General features: G+C 37.8%; 1 protein-coding gene across 16 annotated transcripts in view; it reads left to right on the top strand.

The window, feature by feature from the left end:
* Positions 1 to 23,776, top strand: part of TTLL5 (tubulin tyrosine ligase like 5) — a 306,516-nt gene that overhangs the window by 90,129 nt on the left and 192,611 nt on the right. For 11 of the 16 annotated variants that reach the window (XM_067729894.1, XM_067729917.1, XM_067729906.1 and 8 more), the window contains 4 exons: positions 7,888 to 7,950; positions 13,121 to 13,159; positions 20,579 to 20,736; positions 21,665 to 21,971. In XM_067729894.1, the coding sequence (XP_067585995.1) occupies positions 7,888 to 7,950; positions 13,121 to 13,159; positions 20,579 to 20,736; positions 21,665 to 21,971 (567 nt within the window). The remainder of the gene's footprint in view (positions 1 to 7,887; positions 7,951 to 13,120; positions 13,160 to 20,578; positions 20,737 to 21,664; positions 21,972 to 23,776) is intronic. The other 5 variants (XM_067729939.1, XM_067729909.1, XM_067729985.1 and 2 more) reach the window with 2 other exon arrangements.

The following is a 23,776-nucleotide window of genomic DNA, read 5'->3' as shown; positions in this document are numbered from 1 at the left end:
TCTTGTGTGATTACACTGGCAAGAACCTCCGGCACAGTGTTGAATAGGACCAGTGAGAGCAGACATCCCAGTCTGGCTCCTGCCTAGGGTAAGCAATTAGTCTTTTGTCATTAAGTATGATGTTAGTTTTAGGTGTTTCATAGATGCCCTTTATCAGATTGAGGGAGTTCCCTTTTATTTCTCTTTTGCTAAGAGTTTTGATCAGAAATTGTTGTTGGATTTTGTCAGTTGCTTTTCTGCATCACTCGACATAATCATATAGTTTTTCTTTTTTGGTTTGTTAATATAGTGAATTACATTGATTTTTGAACGTTAAACCCAACATTTCATTCCTGAAATAAACTCTACTTGGTCATGATACGGTATCTTTTTTATATATTGTTGAATTTGATTTACTGAAATTGTATTTGGATTTTTACATCTATGTTCATAAGAGATACTGATCTGTAGTTTTCTTATAACGTCTGTGGTTTTAGTATGAGGATAAGATATATAAGATATTTCAGTCTTTGGTTTCTGGCCTCACAGAATGAGTTGGAAAGTGTTCTCACATCTTCAATTTTCTGGAAGAATTTATGGAGAATTGGTATTATTTATTTCTTGAATGTTTGATAAAATTCACTAATGGAGCTGTCTGGACCAGGAGTTCAGTTTCAATTTTTTTAACAGACATAGGACTGTTCAGGTTATCTGTTTCTACTTGAATGAGCTTTGGTAGTTGGTGTCTTTTAAGGCATCTGTCCATTTCATATATGTTGTATTTATAAGCATAAAATTGTTCATAATATTCACTTATCCTTTTAATATCTATAGAATCTGCAGTGATGTTACTTTTCTCATTTCTGATATTGGTAATTTGATTCTTCTTTTTATCCTATTCAGTCTGGCTAGAGGTTTATCAATTTTATTGACCTTCTAAGACACCCAGTTTTTAGTTTCGTTGTTTTCTTTTCTATTTCTGGTACATTGACTTCCCCTCTAATATTTATTATTTCCTTTTTTTAACTTACTGTGGGCTTCATTTGCTCTATATTTTTCCCCTAGTTTCTTTAGGTAGAAGCTGATGTCATTGATTTGAGACCTTTCTTCTTTTCTATATGTGTTTTAAGAGCTATAAATTTCCTACTAAGTACTGTTTTTGCAGCTTCCCATACATTTTGATTGTTGTATTTTCGTTTTTATTCTGTCTTTGGCCTGTGGGTTATTTATAAGTGTGTCATTTAGTTTTAAAATATTTGGGAGTTTTTCTAGAGGTTTTTCTTTCAGTGATTTCCAATTTACTTCTGTTGTACTGAGAACATACTTCGTGTAAGTTGAATATTTTAAAATTTACTGAGACTTGTTTTATGGTTCAGAATTTGATTTATCCTGGTACAATGTAACATGTACATTGAAATATATATATCCTGCTATTGTTGGCTGATGTGTTCTATAAATGTCCATTAGGTCAAGGGATTCGACAGTTTTGTTCAGATATTCTCTATTTTTAGTAATTTTATAATTATCAAGAGTCTGGTGTTGAAATCGCCCATTGTAGTTGTGACCTTGTCAGTTTCTCCTTTTGGTTCTGTCAGTTTTGCTTTTTATGGATTTTGGAACTCTGTTATTAGGTACATCTGCATTAGATTTGTTATGTCTTCTTCATAAATTGACTTCTTTATTGCTATGAAATGTCCCTGTTTATCCTGGATAATGTTCTTTGTCCAGAAGTCTATTTATCTGCTATGATATACCCACTCTAGCTTCCTTTGGTTGTTTTTTTTTTTAAGTTTAAGGTGTATAGTATAATGATTTGACTTACATCATGAAATGATTATCACAATAAGTTTAGTGAACATCCATCAGTTCATAGAGATACAAAGTTAAATAAATAGAAAAAAGCTAAAAGAAAAACTAAAGAACTCTTAACTTTCATATATAACATATAGAAATGTTGCTTCTGTTTATCATGTTGTACATTACATCCCTGGTACTTATTTATAACTGGAAGCTTGTATCTTTTGACTGACTTCATCCAGTTCCTTCTCCCCTCACCCCTATCCACTCCAGCTTTCTTATGGCTAGTGTTTGCATGCTGTATCTTTTTTCATTGTTTTACTTTTAATCTATCTTGTGTCTTTATAGTTAAAGTAGATTTCTGTCAAAGAAGGAGGTCCTGCCATCTGTGGCAACATGGATGAACCTGCAGGGATAATGCTAAGTGCAATAAACCAGACAGAGAAAAACAAATATTGTATGATTTCACTCATATGTGGAATCTTTTTTTAAAAAAGAAAGTAGGGCTTCCCTGGTGGCGCAGTGGTTGAGAGTCCGCCTGCCGGTGCAGGGGACGCGGGTTCATGCCCCGGTCCGGGAAGATCCCACATGCCATGGAGCGGCTGGGCCCGTGAGCCATGGCTGCTGAGCCTGCGTGTCCGGAGCCTGTGCTCCGCAACGGGAGAAGCCACAAGAGTGGGAGGCCCGCATACCGCAAAAAAAATAAAGAAAGAAAGAAAGTAGAACTCATAGAAACAAAGAGTAGAATGGTGGTTGCCATGGGCTGGGGCAGGGGAAATGGGAGCTATGGGTCACAGGGTACAAACTTTCAGTTTTAAGATGAATAAATTATGGGGATTTAATGTACAGCATGGTGATATGGTTGAGTTTAGATATGCCAAATTACTATTTGTTTTCCATTTGTCTAATGTGTCCTTTGTTCCCTTTTTATTTTCCCCTGCCGGCTTTGGATTAACTCATTTCTCTTGCCTCTTTGGTTTGCTTTTTTTAAAGTGTGGTTGCTCTAGGGTGACAATATGCATCTTTTACTTACCACAGTGCACCTTAAAATAATGTTATACTATTTCAGGTATAATTTAGAAATTTTACAACCAGTATAATTCGATTTCCCCCTCCTGTCCTTTGGGCTATTATTGTCCTGCATTTTATTTCTATATGTTATAAATCCCATAGTACATTGGTTATTTTTGTGTTGAACAGCTTAGGGAAATTTAAGTATGAGGAAAAGTCTCATAATTACACATTTACTACAATTTCCTCTGTTCTTCCTTCTTTTACGTTGATCAGTTTTTTATCTGGCCTCATTTTCTTCCATCTGGAAAACTTCTTTTAGGATTTATTGTAGTACAATCAATTCTCTCAACTGTTGCTTGTCTGAAAAAGTCTTTCTTATATCAATACTTTCAATTTTTGAAAGATTTTTTTCAGTGGTTGTAGAGTTCTGGGTTGGCACTTTTCTCCCAACACTTTAAAAGTGTTTTGTTATATTTTGACTTGCATTTTTCTCATGAGAAGTGTGCAGTAATTCTGTGTTCTTCTGTGCATAATGTGTCTCTTTTTCTCTGCCTGCTTTTTAAAATTTTTTTAACATCTTTATTAGAGTACAGTTGCTTTACATTGTTATGTTAGTTTCTGCTGTATAACAAAGTGAATCAGCTATACATATATCCCCACATCTCCTCCCTCTTGTGTCTCCCTCCCACCCTCCCTATCCCACCCCTCTAGGTGGTCACAAAGCACTGATCTGATCTCCCTGTGCTATGCAGCTGCTTCCCACTAGCTATCTGTTTTACATTTGGTAGTATATATATGTCAGTGCCACTCTCTCAGTTCTTTCCAGCTTATCGTTCCTTCTCCCTGTGTCCTCAAGTGAATTCTCTACATCTGCATCTTTATTCCTGTCCTGCCCCTAGGTTCTTCAGAACGACTTTTTTTTTTTTTTTTTAGATTCCATATATACAGTATTATACAGTATATACAGTTAGTATACAGTATTTGTTTTTCTCTTTCTGACTTACTTCACTCTGTATGACAGACTCTAGGTCCATCCACCTCACTACAAATAACTCAATTTTGTTTCTTTTTATGTATCAGCCTGCTTTTAAGATTATTTCTTTATGACTGATTTTCAATAGTGTGATTATGAGGTATGCCTTGGTATCACTTTCTTCTTGTTTCTTCTACTTGGGATTTGTTGAGCTTCTTGGTCTGTGGGCTTATAGTTTTCATCAAATTTGGAAAACTTTTGGCCATTATTTCTTCAAATTTTTTTTCCATTTCCCTCCTCTCCTTTTGGTACTCTGGTTACATGTTAAATTGGTTGATGTTGTACTATAAGTCTGGCTCTGTTCATTTTTTTATACTTTTTCTTTCTTCGTTTTGGATGGGTTTCTGTTTCTCTGTGTTTGTCAGTTTAGTCATCTTTTTGTCTGCAGTGTTAAATCTATTAATTCTATCCAATTAAATGTTCATGTCAGATATTTTACTTTTCATCTTTACAACTCCCATCTATTTCTCTTTATATCCTCTTTTTCTCTTTTTTTACAATTATTTTCAGGATTTCCTTTAGATTCTTGTGCATATATTGTGTTTATAGTAGCTGTTTTAAAATCTGGTTCTATTATCTCTATTGTTTCTAAGTCTGTTTCTATTGACTGATTTTCCTCTTGTTAATGAGTTATATTTTTCCTGTTTCTTCACATGTACAGTGATTTTTTTTAATTAGATGTTTTAATTGGACATTGTAAATGTTGTATTGTTGTGTTCGGATTTTATTGCTTCTGTAAAGCCCATCGAAAGTTTTTTTTGTGGCCATACACTTAAGTTACTTGTAGATCAGCTCAATCTTTTTCAGCCTCATTTAAAAGCATTTGTATGGTTTGTTTAGAATAGCTTTTTGTTTAGGTGTAGGATAGTTCCACTACTGAAGACTCTTTTGGGGTGTCTATTAAATGACCCCCATATTCAATGAGATCTCTCCATTCTGGCTGGTGGGAACTCAATCAATTGGCAGCCCTGTGTGAACTCTGGAAAGTATTCAGCTTACACTTTCTCCTTAATGTTCTTTATCCTGACAGTTGCTCCTTGCACAGCCTTGTGGACTTTCACCCTATGCCTGAGTAGATCTGTATTCACCCAAAGACTCAAAGGGTCCCTTGTGATGACTTTTTTGATTTCCTCTTATGCGTAGCTTCTTCCTCTCCAGGACATAGCTTTGAAAATTTTAGCACTTCCTAGAACTTTGATCTCTGTCTTCTCAACACAGAGACTCTTGGGTTCTACTTGAATTCCTTCTTTTTCTGCACTGTCTGGAATTGCATCTAGGTGGGAAGGTGGAGCAATCAGAGGGCTCCCTTTATTTATTTCCCCCTTTCAGTTATCACAGTCCTGCACTGCCAGTTGTTTCATGTCTGGAAACAGTTGTTTCATGTATTTTGTGCACTTTTCTAGCTGTTTATGGTGAAAGGGCAGGTCCTATAGCAGTTATCATATCATATGTAGAAACAGAATTCTGTTGATAAGTTTGTATTGCTTTTGAACTTCTTCTAAAAAACAGTATGTATTCTTCCTTTTTCATTCAGTATTATATTACTAAGGTTCATTTTGTTACATGTAGCTAGAAATCATTCTTTTTCAGTTTATTTTATTCTTCTGTGTGTTTATACTGCTGTTAAATTTCCCATTCTCTTGTTGATGGTATTCGACTTCTTTCTGGTCTTCTGCTGTTAAAGACTGCTGTGCTCTGAATATGCTTATATGTGTCTCCTAGGTATATATCTAGGGCTGGAATATATCTAGGGCCCTAAGATATGTGAATGTTCAACTTTAAAATATAATGCTAAAAAAAAAAGTATTGCTAAATTGTTTTCCAAAGTGACTATATAAATTTATACTCCTGTTAGCAGTGCCTAGGATATCCCGTTGATCAATATCTTCTCTAACACGTGGTACTGTCAACTTCTTAATTTTTGTCAAAATACTGAGTGTAATATGATATCTTATTTTGGTCTTGATTTGCATTTCTCTGATTACTAGTAAGATTGTACTTCATTATGGGGAACACATTTTTCTTCCTCTGGTGACTGGCTTCTGGTTGGGACATTAGTGGTTCTAAGTAGAGCCAAAACTTAGAGGAATAAAAGAAAGAACTAGTTCTTGTCTGTTTTGTTTTGAAAACCCAGCTGTTCATAGAGAAATCTTTTTATCTTGCAAAATATTCTATACATGTAGTTTAGTTACACCTTATAAAGACCCAGGAATTCAACAAAAAGATATTGCTTGGCTTTTCAAAATTAGACTTTTATCTTTTGATACGTTTTTGAAGAGGTTGAATATTTGCAATTACTAGACAACATATCTTTTAATTAATGAAAGTGGAATCCTCTTAAGTTTTCAAGAGGCAGGACCCTAATTTGAGTACCTTTTTCTAAGGAACCAATCACAGATAATGTTGGGGTTTCTTAGGGAGTCCAGTAATGATGCCTTCCTTTCCTGGTTTGGTTTTGAACCAGTTGAGATGACAAAGACTAAGATAGATGCAGGCCAAAATATCACTTTCCGTACTCCACACTGATAAAGTCTAGGTTGGGAGACTTGATTATATCTATCTGCAAGTCAATGCACTTTCTGTTGACCCTCAGAATTGGACAGATTTACATACCCATTTTTAGGCAAGATTGGTCTGAGCTGTGCATCAGGAATACCTGACCCTGTAGGAGCACCAGAGGATATGTGCTTCCTAAGGAGAGATTATCTCCCCAGAGAAAGAAGGGAGAAGCTTGTTGAATTTTTCCTAAATTACCAACCTGGTAAATCACTCCACCTCTCCCAGGACCTTTGAGAAAAGTGGAAGAGAACACCAAGACTTTTAAACTAACTGAGTTATTTTCATGTAGTGTGGGAAAGATGTATTTATCTGCTAACAAACATGTCTTTTTAATTAATATATATTTATTGAGTATCAACAAGTAACTAGCACTATGCTTGGTGCTTTGGAGTAACAAATATTAGATGGGGTCCCGGTCCTTTGAGAGTTAACAGTACTGATGATGGAGAAATTACTTATACATGTAATAAAAATAGCTCATATTTGTATAGCTCTTTGTAATTATGATGTACTTTATACACATCATTGTTATTCCTATTGTAATGATAAGGAAAATAAGCCTCAGTAAAGTAATGTGACTTATCCATGATCACACAGTGGGACTTGATTCAGGTATTTTAACTCCAGATCCTGCTTTTCCCCGCTGCATCATGCTGCTTTCCGAGAAGAGAAATTTTACTCTATGAGGCAGCGTTTGACAAGTCCCTTAGGCATACAGTGAAGGCAGAGGTAGGAGGCCGGGACAAGGGCACCTCTGTAGACTTGGAGCAGTCATATCAGGGAAGGCTTCATGCAGCACAGTGGACTTGAGCTGCTTCTTGAAGGGTAGATTATGGATAAGTAGAGAGGGTGTGAGGAGAAGGTGTCCAGACAGAGGCAAAAGGACCAGTGGGAGGTGTGGTGTGAGAGGGTTATAAGGAGACTTGTCTGACTGTACTTTAGGACCCACGTTGGGTCTCTGTGTGGAGAAAGGGTGAATGAATTGATGGTATAGATGACCCAACTTTTGAAACCTTGTAAGAGAAAGTATATGCCTCCTGCAGTTGGCATCAAGGAGCCATTGAAAGCTTTTGAGAAGTAAGATGATTGAAACAATCTGTCAACATTTTCATGCCCTTTATGCACCTCCCATTCCCAGCTTCATTTGACCTCTTTTCTAGCTATACGTGATTTTTGGTGGTGGTTTTATTTTTGTCTTTCAGTTGTATTCTCTGAATTTAGTATATCAGCTTTTATTAGTCCAAGAATTCCTGACTTTTCTTTCTTTTTATTTTCTAATTTAAGTCCTCTTTATTCTTTTCATTTTATTGTATTTTCTGCTATTCTAGTATTTTATAATATGATTCGAGCAACTATCTCCTCCTTTGTCACTTTAGAGACTATATATTTTTAGAAACAGTATATAAATAACCTGTCACTCTTGTGCTTGATTCATGTTTTTATTTCTGTATTTTCCCCTTCAGCTAAGCTTTAAGAAATAACCAGTTCCTCTCTTTGTCTTTCAGGTCCTACCTTGAACACAAGACCTCCATGAACTATATGCTGGCGACACGTCTCTTCCAGGACAGGTGGAGATTTGCTAATCTTATAAATTTAGTAGGACTAGGTCACAAAATTAAGAGAAAGTACGTGCAAAAGAAGAAAAGAGGCCTTATAAAAGTCTTCAGTAATATCTGATAGAAAGAGCCTTACGGAAAACACAATATAAAACCTCATTTTTTCAGAATTCGTTAACTCTCAGCACTTTGTAATATTTCCAGATGCTACAAAATTAAACCGTAAAGATCTTTAAGCAATCTTAACACATACCCTAAAACTTGTCCTTCTTAAAGGACGGACTTTACTCAGTGCCTTTTTACTTTCCGACGCAATTTTAACAGACATGGTTATCTGTTTTTCTAGACTAGACGAGATTAGAAGGATCAGATTAGAAAAGGTGGAGGGGTGGTAATTCACAAAATAAATACAGTGAGAGTTGTAAGAAATGACAACTGATAACCTCAATACAAGGGAAAATAGGGGAGAAATGATGGAAAGCAGACATTGGAATTCAACTAGCACAGCAGTCAGGGACTGCTTAGTCCCACATACTTTTGTTGCCCCTGAGACATAACTGCATTACAGTACAGTTCAGTAATTGACTAACAAGGAACCTTAGTTATTTAAAGAAATCTGCATTATTTTCAAGGTATGTGTGCTTTTTTTGTGGGATTCTTAAAAATAGATACCCAGATTCCAGCCATTTCTTGTAATTTCATTATCCACTCTCAGGATCTATATGGGATTTCCAGTTTCTCTCTGTAAATTTGTGGTTATTACCATTGAGTAATTACACTGTGTAGCTTCTAACGAAAGAGATCTTGAGATTTACTTGGAAGACATAGAAGCTCAATTCTTTATATATAACCTGGTCCCAGTGCCCCACCCCCTACCTCCTCCCTGGAAGATTTTACAAGGCTTCTTTATCTTTACTTTTCAGACATTATACCGAGGTGTGTTCTGGCGTGTTACTTTTCATTATTTTGCTTTTGCAGTGGATGAATCCTTTCAGTCTGGAGATTTAAGTCTATTAACTGTGGGAAATATTCCCCTTATCCTGTCTTTCCTCTCCTTGTGGAACTTCTGTTAGATGAAATTTGGATCTTTTGCTCTATCCTCTGTATTTCTTTACCTTTTTCTCATACTTTTGATCTCATTGTCTCTTAGCTTTAAATTCTTGGAGATTTCTTGAACTTTGTCTTCTAAAATTCTCAATTGATCTTCAGCCTTACCTATTTTGTTACTCAGTACCAGCACAGAAGAGGATTGTTTGATCTACTTTTTTTTATTTTGGCAAGTATGATTTTAACATCCAAGAACTATTTTTGCTTTCTGACTAGTTTTCATAGTTTATGGATATAATATTAAATTTGTTCTGGTACCAATTCCAATGTGGAGGAGGTAGGGTGTTTCCCCTACAGCACCAAGCAGTTGCACCCTTCTGTTGTCCGAGAATTCAGTTCAATTCTGTTACTGTCTACCTGGAGATTAGCATCAGATTCCACAGTTTAAGCGTTCAGTCCTACAAGATTCCACCCCCATAACTTCAGATGCTCGTCACAGGCCCAGGTTGTTACCTTTACTTCTACCTACTGGCTGTCTATCAGAGCTTCCCACAACCCCTTCCTTGGGTGCTACTAATTTGCTAGAGCGGCTCACAGAACTCAGAAAAACATTTAACTCATTAGATCACCAGTTTATTATAAAAGGATATAACTCATGAACAACCGGATGGAAAAGACGCACAGGGCAAGGTATAGGGAAAGGGTACGGAGCTTCATGCCCTCTCCAGGTACACCATTCTCCCCACATTACCAACCCGGAAGCTCTCTGAACCCCATACTCCTGGGTTTTTATGGAGGCCCCCTTACATGAGCACGATTGATTAAATCATCAACCATTGGTAATTGAACTCTATCTCTAGCCCCTCTCCCCTCCCAGGAGCTCAGGGGGATGGGACTGAAAGTTTCAACCCTCTCATCACAGGGTTGGTTCCTCTGGTGACCAGCCCTCCATCCTTAGCTGATCCAAGGGCTTTCTGAAAGTCACCTCATTAGCATGACAAAAAACTCCTCTACCACTCATCACTTAAACATTTCAAGGGTTTTAGGAGCTCTGTGCCAGAAACAGGGATGAAGACCAAATATAGGTTTCTCACTATAAATCACAGTATTACAAATATCTTTTTACATCTCTCTGACTATCATAATTACTTTATTTAAAGTTCCTTTCTATTTTTTGCACTATGTTTAATTCTTCTGGATTACTTCTATTTGTTCATCTCATTCTTTCTAGTTTATGCTATTATATTTCCTGAAATATCTGGTGATTTTTGATTGTCCAGTCATATTTATAAGTAATGGACTGTTTGCTTAGGATTGGTAGTTTGCATGAGTTTCCTCAAAGGTTGTGTCAGTCTGTTTCTGAACTGACATGGACTCTATGCTTGAGGCTAGATCTTTCTGCAGTTGATCTTCCCATGAGGTAGAAGGAAGGTGGAACAGGCAATCTGGGAACCACCACCAAAATTAGGAAGCATTCTTTTAGGGGGGAGCATAGCAATTAAAAAGATTTGAGATGTAATGACATATGTGCTTCTCTATTAACACATTCAATGATGTGTTAATAGCAGTGGGTCTAATAACTACCATAATTTAAAAAGTGTGATAAGTGTTGGCAATATTTTGTGACCCTGGAACAGCTCTAAAGTAATATGAAAAAACGTGTTATTTCTTTTGGTAGCAAAACCCCACTTATATAAAGACACAGACGTAGAGAATGGACTTGAGGACCTGGGGAGGGGGAAGGGTAAGCTGGGACAAAGTGAGAGAGTGGCATGGACATATATACACTACCAAAGGTAAAATAGATAGCTAGTGGGAAGCAGCCGCATAGCACAGGGAGATCAGCTCAGTGCTTTGTGACCACCTAGAGGGGTGGGATAGGGAGGGTGGGAGGGAGGGAGACGCAAGAGGGAAGAGATAAGGGGACATATGTATATGTATAACTGATTCACTTTGTAATAAAGCAGAAACTAACACACCATTGTAAAGCAATTATACGCCAATAAAGATGTTAAAAAAAATCGCACTTATACTACTGTGGACGGTCCCCTACATGTATATGATGCTAAACTTCAGATAGAGGATTAATCTTTTTTCCCATCCAAATTGGTGCCTTCCCTGACTTCTCTCTTAAGGCTGCAGTAACAACTCCTGCTTATAAAGCATTCTAAAAACTTTGATTCAAAAAACATGAATTTCCCTGTTTAGCAAAGAAAGGCCCTCCTGATTTGCTCTTGCCTATCTTTTTAGCCTAATCTCCGCTTTTCAATACCAACCCATGGCCAATCAGACCGTATCTACTGCTCTTTCATGCCTCTTTATCCTCACATTCCCTTGGAATTCCCATACATTCCCTTGGAGTGGCCTTCAGTTTATCCTGAATTCTTATTCTAGCCATGGCCTTCATCTTCTTACCTAGACTAGAAGGAAGTTCTCCCCGCCCTTCTTATCCCTCCTTCTGATTTAGATTCCCATATTGTACATATTGTATTATAATTGTCTGTTTACTAACTACTCTGTCTAGTTTCAAGTTGGCTTTAAAGAGTAGGTACTTTGTTATGTTCATCTTTGTCAGTATCAAGAACCTACCACGTGGTAGGCACACACACACAAACATGCCTTAAAAAAATGAAATTGTGTTTGTTGCAAGCCCTAACATCCTCCATTAAATCTGTTCTCTTCAACCTGAACGGATGTGTTCTCTCTTGCAAATCCTGTTGCGTTACTGTCAGAACTACTTTCAAGCTAATTCTCTAATCATTTCATTTCATAATTGGTTCATTTTGTCTGCCTTCTCTGCCCTCCCCGACTCATCCCCCACTTACCCACCCTGCCCTGGCAAACAGTGTCATACCTACTGTCTCACAGCATGACAGTAATTTTAACCCTGGCTGCATGTTAGTAACACCATATTTGTGCCCTAGCCCTTCCCAGACTGAAGTCTTGTACTTACTAAAAGCTGCTCAGGTGATTATAATGTGAAGCCATGATTGCGAATTACTGGTGCAAACCATTATCTGATAAAAAAGTTAAAACAATAAAAGTTAAAATAATTTCTGATGATAAGTTGACAGTATTAGGACACTGGCACAGATAGAAGACACGGGAAGGAAAAGATAAAATGTTTCGGTGGAGACAAATTTTTCACTTGATTTTTCTATAGATAGAAGATCTTGGTATTGATTGCATCCATCTCCTTTTTAATAAACCAATATCATAGGTTACATGTTGTATGATTCCATTTATATAACAATTTTGAAAGGATAAAATTTTAGAATGGAGAACAGATTAAAGGAAGCCAGAGGTTAGGTTATAAAAGGGCAACATAGGGGGTCCTTATGGTGATAGGATTGTTCAGTATCTTGTCTGTGGATACATGAACCTACACAGTGATAAAATTATACAGAACTAAGTACACACACTCACAAATGAGTACAAATAAAACTGGGGAAATGTTTTTAAAAAAAGAGAGGATCAAGTGAAAGGAATTTGAATGAAAAACAAAAGCCAGTTTAAACCTGAATGGTACTTACTTCCTGTGGTTAGACCCCAACTCTAGTTAGAGACAATGAAGAACATCTCTTTTTTAAAGAGATTTTTTTAATTATGGAAAATCTATTTCTCATGAGCATCTTTTTTGAACCCCATGAGAATTGAGATTGGCTTCTTTCCCTAATACAGTTCAGTGCAAGTAGAAAGAACACTGGAGTCTGAGATCAAAGTTAATAGGTTCAACATTAAACCCTTTAAAGCTCTGACATTGGGCATGTCACAAAATGGTCTTATCCTGCTCCTTTTTATAAACGGGGCTCAACAGTTGTTGTGAAGAATAAGTGTGATTAGATTTGTGGCGAGATACACAAATGCAAGTAATTGTTAGAAATTTCCTCTAGAATTCATTTGTCCTCTTCCTTTTGTTTTTTATTGATCCTCCCTAAAGGTTATGGTACTCTGTTCTTTTCTGAGCATGTTCTCAGTTCATCTGTCTGCTTCTACCCCAAGATGCCTTCCCTGGCATAATTCTGTGTTGAATTTCTGTAGTACAAATCTCAGAAGTGTGTGTGTGTGTGTGAACTCAGGAGAGAATGAGTATCTGTGTAGTGCTCTAACCCACTTGTCCTTTCTAATTCTGTAGGGGAAACCCAAGAAGAAGCTTATTGACAGGAAGAACACGGTAACTGATTTTTGAAAGTTGAGAAGTTCTTTTCTATGTGCATAATATGTGACCATACACAGGCTAAGCATGATACTTTATATAACCATTTCAGTTCGACTCAGCTTAAATAGTAACATAAAAATGTTTTCTATTGAAGCACTATTCTGTGGCAACTTTTTACAAACTAAGTTTGGGATTTATAATTTTATAACTACAATATGTCATTTCAGTGATAATAATAGTATTCTTGTTTGGCTATGTGAGAGAGCCCAAAGTATTAATGAGATTTCAAGACCTGTCTCATGCTAAATTCAAAGAAAAGGTTATGTTTTGGCCTTGACATACCTGGGGCATACAGCTTTGCACCTTATGGGACTGACCAGAGTTGCTTCCACTTTGCCTTGGAACTAAAAGTGTGAAAAATACCTGTGGCTCTTAATTTTGGCAGAGGAGAGAAAGGTCTTAGAAGAACCGCTGGGATGGCCTTGCGCAACTGAAGACTGCAACTAGAACAAAAACTCTTAACCCTAATTACACATCTTCTGGTTTGAGAGATTATGTAAATCCCCTTTGTGCTATTTCTCTGTACAAAGCAAAATGACAATAAGAAAGAAACCTCCTATAGCTAGCTTTTTGTTTTACATTTAAAAATTAAGATAAGGGGGGCTTCCCTGGTGGCACAGTGGTTGAGAGTCCACCTGCCAATGCAGGGGACACGAGTTCGTGCCCCGGTGCGGAAAGATCCCACGTGCCGCGGAGCGGCTAGGCCCGTGAGCCATGGCTGCTGAGCCTGCACGTCCGTAGCCTGTGCTCCGCAACGGGAGAGGCCACGAGAGTAAGAGGCCCGCGTACCGCAAAAAATAAATAAATAAATAAAATAAAAATTAAGATAAGGGCTTCCCTGGTGGTGCAGTGGTTGAGGGTCCACCTGCCAATGCAGGGGGCACGGGTTCGTGCCCCAGTCCGGGAAGATCCCACATGCAGCGGAGCGGCTAGGCCCGTGAGCTATGGCCGCTGAGCCTGCACGTCCGGAGCCTGTGCTCCGCAACAGGAGAGGCCACAACAGTGAGAGGCCCGCGTACCGCAAAAAAAAAAAAAAGATAAACTTGGTTTTCTCTTCCAAATCTTTTGAAGCATAAATCTAATCCTTATTTAAAGAAGGAAAATATGATTGCCATTTAGTGTAGGGAAAACTGAGAGAAATCAAGTTTTGTAGCTTGTTTCCAAATGAAAGTCATGCTTAGTTTATAGATTTTCTCCAGTTACTAGTCAAGGAATATACTTCCTAGAGTATACTACTATCAATTTGGAAATTAGAAAAAAATACTTAAACAACCAGAATATTTAAAGATCAGTGGGTTTTGTCCTTTCTTTAGGACAATTTATATTGCCATCATTATGGGTTTTCTGGTGGTATAGAGGTATAAGCAAATAAAAGGTGGCATATAACAAACCTTATGCTGGAGCATGAAACAAGTCTTAATACGTTTGAAAGGATTAAAATCATACAGAGTGTGTCCTTTGACTACAATGATATTAGAAATCAATAACAAATATTTGGGAATTAAACAACACGCTTCTAAATAATACATGGATCAAGGAAGAAATCATAAGGAAAATTCAAAACATTTTGAACTGAACAATAATAAAAATATAACATTAAAATGTGTGGGATGCAGCTAAAGTACTGTTTGGTGGTGGTGTGTGATGGGTGTGACTTATAGCTTTATTTTTATTTATTTATTTTTTAAACATCTTTATTGGAGTATAATTGCTTTACAGTGGTGTGTTAGTTTCTGCTTTATAACAAAGTGAATCAGTTATACATATACATATGTTCCCATATCTCTTCCCTCTTGTGTCTCCCTCCCTCCCACCCTCCCTATCTCACCTCTCTAGGTGGTCACAAACCACCGAGCTGATCTCCCTGTGCTATGCGGCGGCTTCCCACTAGCTATCTATTTTATGTTTGGTAGTGTATATATGTCCATGCCACTCTCTCACTTTGTCACAGCTTACCCTTCCCCCTCCCCATATCCTCAAGTCCATTCTCTAGTAGGTCTGTGTCTTTATTCCCGTCTTACCCCTACGTTCTTCATGACTTTTTTTTTTCTTAGATTCCATATATATGTGTTAGCATACGGTATTTGTTTTTCTCTTTCTGACTTACTTCACTCTGTATGACAGACTCTAGGTCCATCCACCTCACTACAAATATCTGAATTTCGTTTCTTTTTATGGCTGTGTTATATTCCATTGTATATATGTGCCACATCTTCTTTATCCATTCATCCGATGATGGACACTTAGGTTGCTTCCATGTCCTGGCTATTGTAAATAGAGCTGCAATACTTAATCAGAATATTGAATTTGTAATCAAAAACTTTCCTACAAAGCAAACTCCAGGTAGTTTCACTGGTGAATTGTATCAACATTTGAGGAAGGATATACACCAGTCTTACGCAAACTCTTTCAAAACCATAGGCAAGGATACTTCCCAATTCATTTTATGATGCCAGAAAAGTATGACATGAAAACCTGACAAAGACATTTTAAAAAATTATAGGCTAATATCTACATGAACATAGATACAGAATTTCTTAAAAGAATATTAGCAAATAGAATCCATCAGTATATGAAAAGGATAATACAGATGACTAAAGTGAGATTTTCCCCAGTAATGCAAGGTTGATTTAACATTTGAAAATTAGTCAATATAATTCACCATGTTAAATAAAGGGGAAAAAACCAGATCATCATTTTATTGCTGAAAAAAAAAAAAGAAAAACCCATGTGTGTTAAATTGATGAAATTCACCACATGTTTATGAGAAAAACTCTTACACATCAGGCATAGAAGAGAAATTCTTCAGTCTGATAAAGGCCTTCTATGAAAAACCTACTTCTAACGTCATACTGACATAATGAGGGTTACCCTATGATTAGTGATAAGGCAAGATGTCTGCTTTCACCACTTGTATTCCCTTTATACTAGAGGTCCTAAGCAGTACAATAAAGCAAGGGGAAGAAAAAGAAGTAAAAGGCATACAGATTAGAAAGGAAGAGGTTAAATATCTTTACTCTTAGATGACATGATCAGGTTAGTAGAAAGTTATAAGGCATACACAGAATAACTACAAGAACATTCAAGTGCACTTAGCAAGGTCTTGGGATACAAGGTCAATATACTAATATCTGTTGTTTTTTTAGTATACTAGCAGTAAATGGAAAATGAAATTTAAAATTCCATTTATAATAGCTTTTGAAAATATGAAATTCTTAGGGGTAAATTTAACAAAATATGCTCAATACCTATATATTAAAAGCTCCTAAATATTACTTAAAGAGGACTTCCCTGGTGGCAGAGTGGTTAAGAATCCGCCTGCCAATGCAGGGGACACAGGTTCGAGCCCTGGTCCGGGAAGATCCCACATGCCGCGGAGCAGCTAAGTCCGTGCGCCACAGTTACTGAGCCCGCACTCTGGAGCCCACACGCCACAACTACTGAAGCCCGTGCACCAAGAGCCCATGCTCTGCAACAAGAGAAGCCACCGCGATGAGAAGCCTGTGCACCGCAGCAAAGAGTAGCCCCCACTCGCTGCAACTAGAGAAAGCCTGCACACAGCAATGCAATTTAATAAATAAATTAAGAGATTAAAGAAGATCTAAATAAGTGCAGAGATATGTCATTTTCATGGATTAGAAGACTTAATATTGTAAGTATTCATTCTCCCCAAATTGATCTAAAGAATATTCTAGTAGATTTTTTTGTAGAAATTGACCTTTTTTTTTCAATGTATATGAAAATGCAAAGAGCTTAGAATATCCAAAGTAATCTTGAAGAAGACCTAGAGTACCTAGAAGAAGAAATATTATAACACTATAGTAATCAAAACTGTTGCAAATTGATCAATGGAACAGAATAAAGAGCCCAGAAATAGGCCTGCATGACTTTAAACAAAAGGCCTAAAGTAATCCAATGGGGAAAGGAAACTTTAATAAATGGGGCTGGAACTGAATATTATATTTTAAAAAGTGAACTTCAACCTCTGTCTCCCACAAAAATTAGAGGTGATTCATAGACATAAACGTAAAAGCTATTAGTCTAAAACTTTGTAAGGAAAATATCTTTGTGACTTTGGGCTTGGCAAAAGTTTTTAGACATGACACAGTAAGTAATCAGCAAAAATGAAAAAATGATAAGTTTGATTTCCTCAAAATTAAATATTTTTGTTATAAAGACACTATTAAGAAAATTACTAGACAAGCCATAGACTGAGTGAAGATATTCATCAAACATATCTGTCAAAGGACTTGTATATAGAAAATATAACAAACTCCTACAACTAAATAATTATAAGACAATCAGCCCAGTTACAAATGGGTAAAATGCTTGGACATTTTAAAAGGAAGATATATGAATAACCAATATACTAATGAAAATGTGCTTTACAGCCTTTGTTATAAGAGAATTGCAAATTAAAATCATGAGATACCACTAAACATCCAGCAGAATGGCTAAAATTGTATCAAATCATTACATTGTACACTTTAAATACCGTATAATTTTATTTGTCAATTATACCTCAATAAAACTGGAAAAAAATGGCTGACAACATCAAATAGTGAGGATGTGGAGCTCATGGAGCTCTGATAAATTGTCGCTGGCAGCATAAACTGGTACAGGCACTTTAATACTTTTTTTTTTTTTTTTTTTTTTTTGCGGTACGCGGGCCTCTCACTGTTGTGGCCTCTCCCGTTGCGGAGCACAGGCTCCGGACGCGCAGGCTCAGCGGCCATGGCTCACGGGCCCAGCCTTTCCGCGGCATGTGGGATCTTCGCGGACCGGGGCCCGAACCCACGTCCCCTGCATCGGCAGGCGGACTCTCAACCACTGCGCCACCAGGGAAGCCCGGTATAGGCACTTTAGAGTCTGGCAGTTTGTTAGCCTAGAAAATTCCACTCTGAGATCTTTACTCAGAAGAAATGAAAAGCATAACCACAAAATGACTTGTACAAAAATGGTCATAGCAGCTTCATTCATAATATTCCAAAACTAGAAGCAGCTTTGGTGTCCAACAATAGGGGAATAGGTGAACTGTGGATTATTCATACACTGGACTAATCCTCATCAAAAAAAAGGATCCACACTGATACTCACAACATGGATCAATCTCAAAAACATGCTGAATGAAAGACAACACAAAAGGGTTCATACTATACTATTCCATCTTTATGAAGTTATAGGACCGGCAAACCTAACATGTGATGCAAAAATTCAGAACGGTTTCCTTTGGGAGAATGAGGGAGAGATTTACTGGGAAGGGGCATGAGAACTTTCTGAGGGGATAGCAATGTTAGAGTTTGGGTCATATAGCTCTAGGTCTCATCAGATGGACATATGGACATTTAATATTTGGATGTTTCACTGTGTGTCATTTTTAGCTCCCCCCGCCCCCCCCCCCAAAAAAAAGAAAAGAGAAAAAACTTTCAAAGCCCTATAAAATATTGAACTCTAGATCCTAATGATTTGAGTGTTAAAGTGTTCAGGAGTGAAGTGCACTGATGTCTTTGTGCAACTTTGAAATGCTTTAAAAATGAAGTGGACTGATGGATGGATAGAAGAAGAGAAGATTGGATATATATGTGATGAAACAAATATAGTAAGATATTCACTGTAGAAGCTGGCCAGTGGGTGTATGGATGTTCACTGTATAATTCTTTAAACCTTTCTATTTGTTTAAATATTTCATAGTAAAAGTGTAGAAAATGAAATAAAGTAGACATAGATAAAAGCTATTACAACTTATGGGGAATTCAATTGTTTATTAATTCAGAAGTATTTATGGTATGTCAGCTGCGTGCTGAGCACTCTCATAAGCATCACTGACCCAATGAGAAACAAGACAAGCGTGGGCCTTGCCTCTATAGAACTATAATTCTGTTTCTTTCCCCAGCATTCCCTACCTCCATTCCTTGTAATAGTTGTGATTTATATGTCTGTTCAGGGTTTCTTAGAAGCTTATAGTTGTTATTTTAAAATATCAGATTTGTTTTATTTTCTTTATTATTTAATTGGCCAAAAATCTATTTTCATAACTGTGTGTGTGTGTGAGGGGGTAATGTTCAGTTGTTGAGACTATGATAAACTGGGGTTGAACTATTTTTAAAGTTTATTAATTTGCTTCCCTTTTCTGCACCCCAGGACCTTCCCAGTTCTTGGTTCAATTTCCCGCTTTAGAGGGGAGGCCTTCAAAATACTTACTATCCAGTCCATCCACCCAGAAATCTCTAAAAGTCCTAACTGGACCAAAAGACACAGCCTTTCCATCATACTCAGGGACTGAAAACTCCCAGAGGAATGAGGATGAATTTCCACCTCAAAGGGAATACGCTTTGAGTTGTGAAGAGTTCACAAGAGAGAGAGTTCAGAGCCAACCAGTTAGATCTTGAGTTCTGGGTATACAGAGTTGGCTGCCTGCTTTCCGACACTAACATGGATACGTCTTTTCTGACTTAGTGACCGAGAACCCTGTCTCTCTTTTGTGACCTGGTTATCTCTGCCTGTGCTGTACTTTGCCCGGTCCTTGTGTGTATTGGGTCTGATTCCTGTCACTTAACCTAATGTATGATTTATTTTATCTAATGCCTAATGTACCTGTAGCCATTCCATCTCCTCATCCCATTTCCCATCCGTGATCTGATGGAATTTGGTGTTGTCCTGCATCTGCTGCCTTCCCTTGTCTGTGCCTCTGACCCTAACTCCTGACCTGTACTCAATACCTGGAGAGTCCCTGCCGCCTCTCCCCAGCTCCTCCTGTAACCAAGTACGCTCTAAGGGACGTTCCTCCTGTAGGAGCACTTGAGGCTTGGTGCGTCCCAAGGTCTTGGTGACTTTTCACGAAGATGCTTTCCCTGTGAGTCTCATTCAGCTCTGTGCTGCCATATTCACAGATTATCAGCCATTCCTCTCATCTCAACCTGTGCTAAATCTGTATTTATTAAATACTATATATGTCAAAGGAATATTTGTGTAATTCTGAGTAAGTTATAATGAATAAATAAAATAATAAGTACACCTCTAGCCATCACCAGCTTAGTGAGAATTAAAGTGTTAACCAGTATCTCTAGTCATTCTTAAGGCATAGTTGGGTAGCACTTTATGATCTCTGTACTGAATAGTCAGCCAGTATTACTGAATACTTAAAAATACTTAAACATTGTCTTCAGATATATTTTCGTTCAGAACATTTAACAAATTCAGATAGCCCATTAGTGAAATTCTGATGTAGATTCCAGTATTCCCATTTCAAACATTTTAGAATTCACTAGAGTAACCATGCCTGGCCTGACATCATTACAGAGTCCTGTCAAACTTAGCCTTGGAATAAAGGAGAGAACTTTCTGAAGGCTCTAGCTACCATGTTTTTTCCCATAGAATTGTGGTTGATGGAGCACCGGAATTGAAGGTAGAGAGTATGAACTCAAGGGCCAAGCTGCACGCTGCTCTTTATGAGAGGAAGCTCCTGTCTCTGGAGGTGCGAAAACGTCGACGACGGAGTGGCAGATTGAGGGCAATGCGGCCAAAATACCCAGGTACCGGCTGGTGAGCTTCCACCAAGCTCTATGATCTGTGTCTTGTCAGACCGATTTAATCAGCTTCTTAATTAACACTTAATGAATCAGAACTTTCTGACCACATGCGCTTACTTTTTTTGATATAGTCTTTTTCCTCGGAAACTTGTTTCAAAAGGATAATAAGTTTTTAAACCTTCCATTCTGTGATATTTGTATTGAAGAATATCCGAAGTGCACACATTTTGGCCTTTGCTTTTACTCTTACAGCATCATTTAACTACCTGATACTTAGCTTAAGTTCAATGGAACCCAATGAGCATCATTGTTTGGGTTTTTCATGATTAGGTATGAAGTCCAGTTCATCCTTTGACATTGCTGAATTGTGTAAGTATTTTAAACATGAACAGAAAAAGGGGAATTTCTTTCTCTCCTAGAATCTCCCTTGTTACAGATCTGTTTGTCACTGACGAATTGACTTCCTTTTTCTCCCTCCTTCTCTTGTTTTTGTATCAAGCACATTAGTCACTGGGGTTTCATTGGTGAATAAAAAAGCTATGGTCCTTGTCCTCATAGACCTTCCAAGGCAGTGAAGGAGAAGGATAATGGATAAACATATGATAGAAAGATATTCCCCTGCTTATTGTACCCCCGTGAAAGATGCCCTTCTGAAAACCTCTAACACGCTATAGAGATTACTCTACTAAAAGGGTTTTTGCCTTAAGTTATGAGAGAACCATTGGTATTACCATGAGAAACATCAACTCTAATGAAGATCGTTAATAGGCTTTTAGAATATATAAGAGGGACGTGTGTATGTTGTTAATTTTGTGCATTATTTGTGGTCTGATTTAGAAGTGGGTTTTTACTGAAAAGATAAAAGGAAGGTATTGGGAGAGAGGAAAATTTAATCCTTTTTTCAGCAACATTAGTGATTCTTCGCATTTAGTGATTACCCAACCAGCTGAAATGAATGTTAAAACTGAGACAGAGAGTGAAGAGGAGGAAGAAGTTGCCTTAGACAGTGAAGATGAAGAACAGGAAGCTTCCCAGGAGGAGTCTGCAGGGTCCCTCGGAGAAAATCAAGCCAAACACACACCCTCACTGACTGTTATGGTAGAAAATTCACCCAAAGAAAATGCCATGAAAGTTCCTGAATGGAATGACAAAGGTGAACAGTGCTGCAAAACCGAGACTCAGGAACCAGAGCCTAAATTTAACCTGATGCAGATTCTGCGAGATAATGGCAACCTTAGGTATGTACCTTTCCTAATTATAATAGCAAAACTGAAAACAGCTAATTTGTACTGTGTACCAGGGTATTGTGCTTGTGGCCTTAGAGCCATTTTTCATTTCTTATGCACAGGAATCCTGTGAATTAATGACTGTGATTTGATATTATTACTATCAAGGAAACTGAGCCTTAGAGAAGTTGCTTGTCCAAGGTCTAGAACTGTGATACAAACGCAGGTCTCATTGGCTCAACAAATATTTGTTGGGTTTCAGCATTAGTGACTTAAGAGGACAAGGTGACTGAGGCAGGGAGCTCAAGCAGTTCATGGCTTAGAGTGGGGACACTTAAAGAGCGGGGGCTATGACCCCAGTATGGACAAAGGGCTCTTAGGGCACAGGAAAAGGAGTGATTGGTCTTGCTCGGGAGGGCTAGAGAGACATTAGGGAAGAGGCAATATTTGAACCAGGCCTTCCCCGATAGGTAGGCTTTCCGGATTTGGGAGGTGACAGCTAAGTATGGGAGTGCTAGTAGAGGGAATAAAGGCACAGAGGGGTGATAGTACAGTCATTCATTCAGTCCCTCGACAAATATTTATTGAGCACTTGATCTATACCAGGAATTGAGCTGGGCTGTATAGTGTTACGGTGGAGACCAAACAGTCGTGGAGCCCACAGTCTAGTGGGGAAGACTGACAGTAAACAAAGAAACAAGGTAATTTCAGGCAGTAGGAAGTGCTGTGTAGACAATAAAATAGGGTGTAGTATTAGAGTGTAATTGGACAGAAAGTTTCTGTAGCTTCTGGTGCTTTGGGCATGGAGAGGTAAGCTTTAAGGTGAGTCCTAAATGATGAGAAGGAGTAAGTCATGTGAATATCAGGGAACAGAATATTCCAGGCAGACCGGCAAGTATAAGGAACCTGAAATTGGAATGAGCTTGGCAAGTTTGAGAAATACAGATTAGTGGTGTGACGTTACATGGAGAAAAGGGTGCAATAAGAAGTGAGACTAAAAAATTGGATGTCATTTGATCATAAAGTGCCATAGAGGAGCCTGGACTTTATTTCCTAGATGGATAATTTTTAAGCAGATGTGTGATATGGTCAGATATGGGGACGTATGTATATGTATAACTGATTCACTTTGTTATAAAGCAGAAACTAGCACACCATTGTAAAGCCATTATACTCCAATAAAGATGTAAAAAAAAAAAGAAAAGAGAGTAAATTCTGGTTGCATTGTGGGAAAGTGATTGATAAGAGGAGAACTAAGGGTAGAGAGCTGAGTTAGGGACTGTTAAAGTAGTCCGGAGCCAGGAAGATGAAGGTCCTGATCAGAGCAATGGCTATAGGAATGAAGAGAATGGGTTGGAGTTAATGAAATTTGCAAGTTAAAATTGGTAGGGCTTGGTCCCTGTAGATGCAAGAATTCCAAAGAGACTGAATTTTCCAAGTTTGGTAACTTGGTGCTGCCATCAGTCAATATAAGGAGCACAGGAGTTGGTTTCATGATAGAAAGAATGTGTTTTATTTGGGACACGGTGAGGTGGAAGTGCTCTGGGATGAAGATGATCAGTAGATAGGTGAAAATACAGCTTTGAAAGTCAGAGTTGAACAGGACTGTACAACTTCAGAGTAGATGAGCTTGTCCATTTCAGTTTAGTTCAGCAGGCATAGACAGGAGAAAAGGAAGAGAACTGAGGCCTGGGGAAAACCAGTGTTTAATAGTAAAGAGACCAAGAAGTAGCAGTTAGAGTGGTAGCTATAAAACTGGGAGGAGACAGTATAGAAAAGCTACAAGATGAGAGTTTCAAGCTATAGAGTGCCTCTGG

This window comes from Pseudorca crassidens, chromosome 1, assembly GCF_039906515.1.
Source record: "Pseudorca crassidens isolate mPseCra1 chromosome 1, mPseCra1.hap1, whole genome shotgun sequence".
NCBI classification, from domain to species: Eukaryota; Metazoa; Chordata; class Mammalia; order Artiodactyla; family Delphinidae; genus Pseudorca; species Pseudorca crassidens.
This window is presented reverse-complemented; position numbering and strand designations above follow the sequence as displayed.